This window comes from Rhinolophus hipposideros, assembly GCF_964194185.1.
Source record: "Rhinolophus hipposideros genome assembly, chromosome: 3".
Lineage (NCBI taxonomy): Eukaryota > Metazoa > Chordata > Mammalia > Chiroptera > Rhinolophidae > Rhinolophus > Rhinolophus hipposideros.
This window is the reverse complement of record NC_138049.1, coordinates 96,457,011-96,467,055: the sequence shown is the minus strand read 5'-3', so window position 1 is coordinate 96,467,055 and position 10,045 is coordinate 96,457,011. Positions and strand designations below refer to the sequence as shown.

The 10,045-nt window shown below is 51.8% G+C and overlaps 1 protein-coding gene across 3 annotated transcripts; it reads left to right on the top strand.

The window, feature by feature from the left end:
• Positions 1 to 226: 226 nt before the first annotated feature.
• On the top strand, positions 227 to 9,129 carry CNPY3 (canopy FGF signaling regulator 3). 3 transcript variants are annotated; one of them, XM_081033940.1, is made up of 6 exons: positions 227 to 802; positions 4,696 to 4,819; positions 5,493 to 5,589; positions 7,642 to 7,764; positions 8,007 to 8,124; positions 8,450 to 9,129. In XM_081033940.1, the coding sequence occupies exons 1-6, from the start codon at positions 646 to 648 to the stop codon at positions 8,662 to 8,664; spliced, it is 834 nt and encodes a 277-aa protein (XP_080890066.1). In that variant the 5' UTR covers positions 227 to 645; the 3' UTR covers positions 8,665 to 9,129. The 3 variants fall into 3 exon arrangements, with proteins under 3 accessions (XP_080890066.1, XP_080890067.1, XP_080890068.1); XM_081033941.1 differs by lacking the exons at positions 227 to 802; positions 4,696 to 4,819 and adding an exon at positions 5,367 to 5,389; XM_081033942.1 differs by lacking the exons at positions 227 to 802; positions 4,696 to 4,819 and adding an exon at positions 5,380 to 5,398.
• Positions 9,130 to 10,045: the final 916 nt, after the last annotated feature.

The window sequence follows — 10,045 nt, the reverse complement described above, 5'->3', positions numbered from 1 at the left end:
ACAGGGACAAATCTAAGGTTACGGGGCACTAAGCAAGCTGTTTGAACAACAACAAATAAGGGGCGGGGGAGAGCTGTTTGAAGGCTGGGGACTATTTGAGTCTCTTGGTCTCACCCATAGCGCCTACAAGAGCAGCTGGCAATTACAACAACAAAAATCATTTAAAAACATGCTCAGTTATAGCTTGCTTCATTGTGACCCCAGGAGGGAAGTGACGTGCAAGGAGGCAGAGAAGGCAGTGAAGACAGCCTTTCGCACATTTCCCAGACCCAACACGCGGCTTCCCCTCTCCTGGACCTGGTCCTCCGGTCCCTCCCAGAGCCTCCGTTAGGGGGTGGGAAAAGATGTTGCTATTGGTCACTGAGGACACCATCCGCTCTCTCATTGGCCGAAGCCCAGGAAAAGTCCTCCTCCCATTCGCTTGAGGGCGAACCCCGAAAAGCTCATTGGCTGGACAGCCCGCAGGACTTCCTGGGCTCTGGGGGTGGGCGGAGGCGGCCGGAGGAACGAGCGGGCCCCGGGCTTGCTGTTGCCCAAATTACGCCGAGGCACGTGTGCAGTTCCGGAAGCGGCTCCGGGAAGCTGCCCAGCGCGCGCAGGCGGAGGGAAGGTAGCCGGTGCGCTCGGGTCGGGTGTGGCTGGGCCATGGAGTCACCGCCTGAGCCCGCGTCCCGGCTCGGACCCCGCTGCCTGCTGCTTCTCCCCCTGCTACTGTTGCTGGTACTGCCAGCCCCGGAACTGGGCCCAGGCCAGGCCCAAGGCGAGGAAACCGACTGGGTTCGCCTGCCCAGCAAATGCGAAGGTGAGGGGGCGGGGCCCGCAGGAGTATCCTATTGGAGGGGCGGGGCTTGCGGAGAAGAGTCGGGGTGGACGGCCCTGGGTGAGAATCTCTTCATTAAACCTACTGTGTGCCTGGCTCTGTGCCCGACGCTGGGCATACAGGGGCGGGAGAGAGAGCAGGTTTCGGTGCACCTGGAGCTTACAACTCGGTAAAAACAAGCAGTTATCATCCAGGGTAGTAGATGGTGATAAAGGAGGTACAGGGCTTTTGGGGCTGCGTGAGAAGCATCTAGTCCAGCCTAGAGATGGGGGGAAAGGCGAGGTGTAGAGGAAAGTCTGGAAAGGCTTCGTATAGGAAGCCCAAGTTGGGATTTAGCCGGGTGAAGAGAAGTAAAAAGACAGAGTCCCACTCAGGAAACCACAGATGCAGGGGCCTACAGGCTAAGAGGCAAAGGACAAGTTTGAGGAACTGAAAAGATTCATATGATGGGTCTTAGGGGAAGAAGATTCTCCCCTTTGTGCCCTCACTGCAGCCTAATTTGTGTAATTGGCTGTCTCCCCCACTAGCTGTGAGCTCCATGAGCGTAGAGACCTTGTGTCAGATATTTATTCACACAGTGCCTCGTCGGCTCCCAATAAATGTATTTAGAATAAATATTAATAACTGGGGGCAGGGGTGCGGAGGAAGGAGGAGGGTCTGAGGCCAGGGGGAGAATACAGCCTGGGGGAACCTGGTGAGGGAGGACGATTATAGGAATAAGGAAAGAGAGTGTATCCCAGAGAAAGAGAGAGAGAGCGGGAGAGAGCAAGAGAGAGCCTGAGAGCTAGAGTGAGAGCAAAAGAGAGAGAGGAATGCCTGCACACGAAGCAGGGATCCAGCGCTATGAAGGCCCACCTTTTCTTCTTCCCTCCATTTCTCAGTTTTCTCCTCAGACCTTTACAGTCATTCCTTGCTGCCTACCTCCCTAACCCCAGGCCTCCCAGAAAGTTGGCGATGAATCTGTTTTATCCCAATTCAAAGCCTATAACAGGCCAGATGTTCCCTAAGCACTGGGAAGTGGGGGTGGGGTGATGTAGGACACACAATCCTTCCACATGAGAGATTAAAGGTGAGATGTTCAGAGATGGCCCGACTTCACTTGTAGGTCTCCCAGTATGGGAGACCTTCTCCCTTGCTCCCTTGAATAGATAGCCAGAGTGTTATGATGCTTTCCTTTCACTCTTCCTTTAGTTCTAACTGACATCCTTTGAGGGTTTCGCTTCCTCTTCTCTGTTTTCTATTTTATTCTGCTATCAAAGAGCCCCTTCTGTTCCTCTTATTATCCTCATGGCCTAAGAAGCTCACATTTCTTTACCTTAGAGGCATTCACAGACTCCTAGAAGCATAGAGCTGGCAAGTACCTCATTTTGTAGGTACTTGATAAAGATTAAAAGGGATTTTCGAAAAAACAAAAAAATAAATAGGAATAAAGGAGATTTCCAGTCACAGGATTGCTTGGCAGACTCCAGCTCCTGTTAACAGTGTATTTACTTTCATTTATCATTGTTACATCTTTGTTATTAAATGCTGACTGTGTCTGGCCTGCAATGCCTGCCTCCTGGCTCAGTAACCTGAGTGGAACAGGCATTGGCACAGAGGAAGGAGAAGTTGCCCAGAAAAAAAGTGGGTAGATGTCCCTGAGGGTCTGGGGTCTGTTCCATGAGTCTCCATGAGCCTTCCTTCTCCTGGTTTCTAGAGTGGGTCTCGAAAAAGTGAGATTTGGAAGAGTTGGGAAGCAAGATTGTGGCTGATGAGTAGAAGAGATGGGTTGATGGGTTCCATCCCCCTGGGCCTGGAATACTACATATTGGGGGCATAGGAAAAGGGGACAGAGGATCCACAAAAATGATGACCCTGCACAGAATACAGGACAGAATGAGGGGAGGGAGACCAGATGGTCCTGGATGAAGAGCCAGGGAGATGATACAACCTGAATTCATTGCAGATTCTGAGATCACAAGCTTATATTTTAGAATTTTCATGTGTTCCAAGTTCTCTAAGCCATCTAGTAACATATATGTGATAAAATTTCACCAAGCGAACCTCCAGGGGATGTATTTGTTTTGGTGGTAAATTGGTTTTCTACCAAACTGCTGTCAGTGTTATAACAACGCTGATGGCATTTTGCTTCCAGGCCATATTCTATTCAGAGGCATCAGAAACTGCCCAACCACAAACACAGTCTCTCTCAGCAGTATTCATCATGTGTCCAGCATAGAGTGCCAGACTAGAGGAATACAGAAAAAATCCAGAACTGGATATCACTTTGGATACTTTTGTAGTCTAATTGGACAGACACACGAAATGGCTGAAGGCTGTTAGTGAGAGAGCATGGTTCTGCAGAGTCCCAGAATGAAATCAAGAGCAGATGGGATTAGTTCAGGGCTTCCGGGCGGAGGGGGGGGGCGTTTAAGGGGAGGTTGGGAGAATGGGCAGAAAAGCCCCAAAGCCCTTAGAGGACAGTAAGCACCTTCATAAGGCCTCAGGCACTTCATACCTCAGTGGTACCACTCCTTATGCAGTGGGAATTGTGTATACTTTTTCCTGCTCCATTAGACTGAGTATCTGAAAGGGAGGGACCTGGTTTTCATTTCTGTATTCCCTGGCAATGCCTGACATGTAGGATTTGCTTGATAACTATTTGAGGCAGAGTAAGAGGAAATGAGAAAATGAATGTACAGAAACAGTAGAAATAAGACCTCTGGAGGGGATCGTACAAATTAACTTGGCAAGAATAGAGAGCTGATGTTGTTGGCACAACATATGAAATCCAGTGATAAAACAGCCATAAGGGCCGGCCCGGTGGCTCAGGTGCTTCGAGCGCCATGCTCCTAACCCCGAAGGCTGCTGGTTCGATTTCCACATGGGCCAGTGAGCTGTGCCCTGTACAGCTAAGATTGTGAACAACAGCTCTTCCTGGAGCTGGACAGCCATGAACAGCCAGAGGTTGGTGTGGGCTGCTTTGTGCTGCCGTGGGCTACCACGTGCCGCCGTGAGTGGCCGGTGGCCAGTGTGAGTGGCTGGCAGCCATCGTGAGCAGCCGGCAGCCGGCAAGAGCTGCTGTGAGCGGCCAACCGATTAGTGGTGACCGACTGCCTCAGCGGGGTGTGGGGAGAGCACAAGGCTCATGATACCAGCACGGGCCAGGGAGCTGGGTCCTACACAACTAGACTGAGAAACAACGGCTTGAACCGGAGTGGGGAGGGTGAATAGCCATAAAATACATTTGAGGGACAGTTGGGGAAATTTGAAAACAGACTAATTATTAGCTGATCTTGGAATTATCGTTCATTTTCCAAGTATCAAAATTGTTTTATGGTTAGATAGGAGAAGCTCCTTGTTCTCAGGAGATGCGTGAGGACATATTTAGGAGTTAAAGATCATGAAGTCTTCAACTTACTATCAAAAGGTTCAGCAAAAGCAATGTATATAATGTTGAGATGTATTAGTATATTGTCACATTGTTTTATGTTACGAATTGGAGAGAGGTTGTGGCAAATTATTAACAACTGTTGAATACCAGTGGAAAGTAGATAGGTATTCATTGTACTCTTTCAGCTCTTCTGTCTGTTTGAAACATTTTTAAGTAAAATGATTGTTTTACCATCATTTGTAAGTGATTGCCGGTGGCAAGAAGGAGCTGGGAGAAATGAAGTCAGTGGGGTCAGGGCCAAGAGTTGATATGGGGCCGTGGATCGTGGAGCCAAGTTTCACCGAGGGAACTCCATTCGGTGGTCTCGTGCTCACCCCTTGTCTGCCTCAAGTGTTGACTTGACCCCATGTGGGAGAGGCATCCACTTGGGTCTGTTGTGCCGGGAGCTGGCTGTCGTCGAAGGCACGTGCATTCAGTAAGCTATGCTGTCTCCCTCCCGCAGTGTGTAAATATGTCGCTGTGGAGCTGAAGTCAGCCTTTGAGGAAACTGGCAAGACCAAGGAGGTCCTGGACATGGGCTATGGCATCCTGGACCGGAAGGCTTCTGGAGTCAAGTACACCAAGTCGTAAGTGAATGGGGACCCACTGGCCAGCACTGCTTTGTTCCTCGAGGCTTCGGCGACTTGGGATTCCCTTCTCCCTTCCAGCCAGGCAAACCCCCCAAAGGGAGGCAGCTCTCTCTGGGACCTAAGTTTGCCGACTGGTTCTACCTGCAGTTAATTGTGTGGTCTTCCTAAATCCCTTAACCCTTCTAGGTGTCACCTTCCTCATTTGTAAAAGCAAGACTGTTGGACCTTATCAGTGATTTCCAAACTCTTGGATTTCATGGACCAATGCAATTTTTAAAAATCTTGCTAATATAGGATTACCAACTTTTCATTTTACCGCGTATAAATATTAAAAACCAACAAAAAATCTTCCATCGGTTACGATTATCTTTTCAAGATGAAATCTTTTTACGCCACAATTTAATCCATTTTGCTTTATTAAAAAAATCGACTGAATCATTGAGCTTTATTTTAAAAAAGTCCTTCCCATGGAGCTGTTAAAATTGTGTCTCTCTGGTCTGTGTTCCAGCATTTCAGAGCCCCCCAGACCAGATGACCTATCTTCCTTCCAGCTCTGACTTCCCGTTGGTGAGATGCGTAGGTGTTGGGGTAGCAGGGCTGGAGGGACGGACCGCTGACCCACTGGGGCTGGGAGGGGAACTCAGTTCCTTCCATGCTGCTGTCTCGGCAGGGACTTACGGTTAATCGAAGTCACTGAGACCATTTGCAAGAGGCTCCTGGACTACAGCCTGCACAAGGAGAGGACTGGCAGCAATCGGTTTGCCAAGGTGGGAATGTGCTTGCCTTTCCTCCCCGCTGGGGCCGGGCCTCCATGTGGCTAAGTGTGTCTGCTGCTTGTGTGTGCAGTTGGAAGATTGTGCCCTGGGAGCTTTCCTCCTTGGCCTCTTCCCATTCTTCGGGGATTGCTGGTTGCACTCCTCCCCTCTTGGGTGGCCAGACTTTTCCAGGGCCATTGGCACATTGATAATAGCCGTGGCCTGCCCATCCGGGTCCTGCCTCAGCCTCAGACAGGCAGAAATGCTCCGGGGTGCAGCCCCCATAGGGGGCTAAGCACTTGTGCAGGGAGAAGTCAGGATGTGGGGGTTTAAGGAGATGTCAGGAGACGCCTGGGGGGTGGTGCGATTGCCCTGTCCCTCCTCTGGACCCACAGGGCATCTACCTCTGACATTTAATTCCTTTGCTGCGACGTTCAGATATGTTTTCCTGTGGCTTGCATTATCTAATTGATGTCACTTAGTATGTTTTGAGTATTTTTTGCTAAAATTCAATATAATGGTAAATTTATTTCCATATAACAAAGGTTTAAAATAAAGGTCATGTCATTTATGTATAAAGCAGCTCAAAATGTTATTAAATGCATAAAATCGTCAAAATATCAACTTTTTATTTTTTGTGGATTTTGACACATTTGGGGGGGGGAATTGAAATCAATTAATGCAGTGAAAGAGTTAAGGCACTGACTATGTGCACGAATGCTTCTCTCCCTGGAGAATGAGCTTCTTACAACAGGCACATATTTCTTTGTCTCTACATCTTCAGTTCCTGGCACATTTCTCCACCTAAGTACCCCCCTAGCAAAGGACACAGGTCAGAAACCCCAGGGAAACCTAGAGAGATAGTCTCAAGCAGCAAGAAGTCTTAGGTTTTATCTTTAAAATTTGTATAAGTTGTCACCAAAGTTGGTAATAAGCCCACATTTGCTTAATGTGAAAATGTTTTAAAGTTATTTTCCATACCAAAAAAAAAATTAGAAACAACCTAACCATTCACCAGTCGGGGAATGCTTACATAAATTATGTGGCCATTCGGTGGACTATTATGCAACTGGAAAGCAAAGAATGAGGTAGCTCTTTAGGAATTAAACCAAAATGATCTCCAAGATGTATTATTAAGTAAGAAAAAGGCAAGGTGAAGAATGGTGTGTATGATAAGTATTCCTGCTTGTGTAAAAAGTGGCGTTGGAGGAGAGGAGGATATATTTGTATGTCTGCTTGTCTTTGTGTGCATTCTTTCTGGAAAGACAGAGGAAGTAGATAGTATGTTGTCTCCAGGCAGAAACCTAGATAGCTGGCAGAAATATGTTTTTTATAGAACAGTCTTTCCTGCCTTGCCTGTACCCTCTTCCCACCAAGGAAAGACACGAGCCCTAGGAAGAACCCGAGGCGAGGCGTAGGCCTGGGTATGGGTGGGGGGGATACCCAGCCCCAGTGATGGGGAAGAACCAAGACAAACTTATTTCCGGGAAAAGGAATCAAAGAGCCTAAGGGTGACAGCAGACCTTTTAGAAAGGATGAGTTGTGGGGAGGCAGGCTGGGATGTGTGATGTGTGTGTGTGTGTGTGTGTGTGTGTGTGTGTTGGGAGGGTGTGTGTGTGTGTTGTGGGAGGCAGGCTGTGTGTGAGTGAGTGTGTGTGTGTGTGTGAGGTGTGTGTGTGAGTGAGTGTGTGTGAGTGTGAGGTGTGTGTGTGAGATGTGTGAGTGTGTGTGTGTTGGTGTGTGTGGTGGGGAGGCAGGCTGTGTGTGTGTGTGTGAGTGAGTGTGTGTGTGAGGTGTGTGTGTGTGAGTGTGTGTGTGTTGGTGTGTGTGTGTAAGTGAGTGTGTATGTGAGTGTGTGTGTGAGAGGTGTGTGTGAGTGTGTGTGTGTTGGTGTGTGTGGTGGGGAGGCAGGCAGGAAGAGGGGCTGGAAGGTGAGGTCAAGTGTGAGAAGCCTTAGAGGGGCCTGCCTTCTCAGAGTTAGGTCCTGGGACCTGCAGCAGCACCTGGAGAGGAGGGCGGGATGTAGAGAAGGGCCTGCGTCTCATGTCTGGTTGCCTGTTCCAGGGCATGTCAGAGACTTTTGAGACGCTACACAACCTGGTACACAAAGGAGTCAAGGTGGTGATGGACATCCCCTACGAGCTGTGGAACGAGACCTCTGCTGAGGTGGCCGACCTCAAGAAGCAGGTAGAGGCCCTTCGGCCCCAGACCCTGCTGTGCCCCACAGGCGTGGGTGGGGACGGGGTTGGCTGCAGTGGAAGGCCACCGTGAACTGGGGGGGCTTCGGTCATTTCACCTGTCTGACTTCAGTGTCCTCAGGGGAATCACCACTGCCTGCCTGCCTGGCAGTGGGCTTCTGAGGCTCAGCTGAGCCCCCCGGAAGTGAGTCAGTGCTGGGGCTTTGCCAATGCGCGGTGTTGTGTTAACAGTGCGACGTGCTGGTGGAGGAATTTGAGGAGGTGATCGAAGACTGGTACAGGAACCACCAGGAAGAGGACCTGACTCAGTTCCTCTGCGCCAACCACGTGCTGAAGGGCAAGGACACCAGTGAGTGTGAGGAGGGAGAAGGCAGGGCAGGTCGAGCCCCGGTTTTATTTTGTGCTCCCCCTCGGGGAGGGAGGTAGGGAGAGGACAGAGAAGAAAGAAATGGAGGATGTCGTAGGCTCTCTGTCCTTGGGAGCTACAAGGACCAGGGTGGGCGAGAGGCGCGGAGGCCAGGTACAGCATGGCATGCAGAACACTCAGTGCCCCCCGGGGCGCCCCAGTCAGGCGGGAGGCAGGGACTCACGTCAGGCGCCAGTCCCAGCAGCTCCCCACTCAGTGCTCCCCACCCAGCAGAGCCATCTGTTGAAGCTCTCGCTCCCCACCCCAGGTTGCCTGGCAGAGCAGTGGTCCGGCAAGAAGGGGGACACAGCTGCCCTGGGAGGGAAGAAGTCAAAGAAGAAGAGCAGCCGGACCAAGGTGGCAAGTGGTGGCAGCAAACAGAGGAAGGAGCTGGGTGACCTCCAGGGAGACCCCAGCCCCGAGGAGGATGAGGGCGTCCAGAAGGCATCCCCCCTCACACACAGCCCCCCTGATGAGCTTTGAGCCTAACCCAGCATCTCCTGAACCGAGACCCCTGACCTGGAAGTTGAAGAATCGGGGGGCACGGCTCTGCCAGGCAGAGACAGCTCTCGGGGTCCTCTTCCTGCCGGGGGAAGCCACAGCGCTCAGGAGAACTCATCAGCCTCCGTCAGCCCGCGCCGGCCTTTGCCCTCCGCCAAGCGTTTTTCTCCTGGCAAGGTTTCAGGGAAGCCACGCGATGGGACGGGGAGGATTCCAGTGTGGACTCAGGAGGCGCGGGTCTCGGAGCTGGGCGCCAGGGCTGGAGCCCTCGGAAGCCCTTGGGGAGGGCACACCCGGCCTCCACCTCCTCCGCCTCCTCGTCCGGTGGCAGGAAGGCTGCAGGCCCCAGCTCCTCCTCTCTGCTCACCCCTTCTGTAGACACTTTGTGCTCTGCCCGGCCCTCCTCAGGGCTCACAGAGTAAAAACCTTTTGGCCTTTTTGTTCCGAGTTCTGAGTCTCCTTCAGCCCTCAGAGGGGCCTGGAGCCCCTCGTTGCTCTTCCCGTCCCTCACCTTCCAGCCGTGGGGTTGCTTTGGGGTGACGGTGGGCATGGGCATGGGGTGAGGCCCAGCACAGTGCTCTGGCCCCTCCCCTCCCTGCTGGGAGGAGCCTCACCTGTGCCCTGGGCACTTGGCTGCCCTCCCTCCCCGATCCTCCCCTCCCCCAAGGCCTTCCTATTTGTCGTGTAAAGTTTGCTGGTGACCCCATCAGTGCCTGCTGCTCATTCCCACCTCCATCTGGCCCTGCCGGTCGGTCTTGAACCTTGTTCCCTGATGACACCTGATTGATCGATCACTCTGTTCTTTCTAGTTGTTGTACCTGGAGCCCGAAGGGAAGAACACCCCAGTCGCCCAACAAAATCTGTTTACACCTTGTTCTCTGGGAGCAGGGGAGAACTAGGAAGACTGGTGTCTGGGGCAAGGGCTGGGGTTCGCCACCTGCCCAGCCTGTCCTGAGGGCACAGATCCGGGCGGTCAGTCGCGGCGGTGATGACAGCTGTACTAGTCACAGGGTACTTGTGGAGTGGGTGCTGTGAACCCCATTTTGTAGAAAAGGAAACTGAGACTCAGGTCAAGCGATATACCCACAGGCCTGCTATTGATAAGTGCGCATCTGGCATTCAGCTCAAGCCCAGCCATTGTGTTCTCACTACCCCACAGCTGCCAGGATCCCATCCCCCAACACCTGGCTCTGACAGTGTGATTCATATTGAACTGGTTTGGTTTCCTGGCCTTAACCCACCCCCACCGACAAGCTTCTTTTAACAAGAAAATAGGATGCAGCCGTTGCTTCTTAGGGGAGAATGGTGGAAGGTCCCGCCAGCATTGAGCCCCCGCCATGTCCCCTGTGAGCACCCACCCTGA

What these genes read in the sequence shown, in the direction of transcription:
- CNPY3 (XM_081033940.1), top strand. Translation starts at nt 646, where the DNA reads ATGGAGTCACCGCCTGAGCCCGCGTCCCGGCTCGGACCCCGCTGCCTG. An exon ending in CCTGCCCAGCAAATGCGAAG is followed by an intron (nt 803 to 4,695) that starts GTGAGGGGGCGG and finishes TCCCTCCCGCAG; the next exon opens with TGTGTAAATATGTCGCTGTG. An exon ending in GGAGTCAAGTACACCAAGTC is followed by an intron (nt 4,820 to 5,492) that starts GTAAGTGAATGG and finishes CTGTCTCGGCAG; the next exon opens with GGACTTACGGTTAATCGAAG.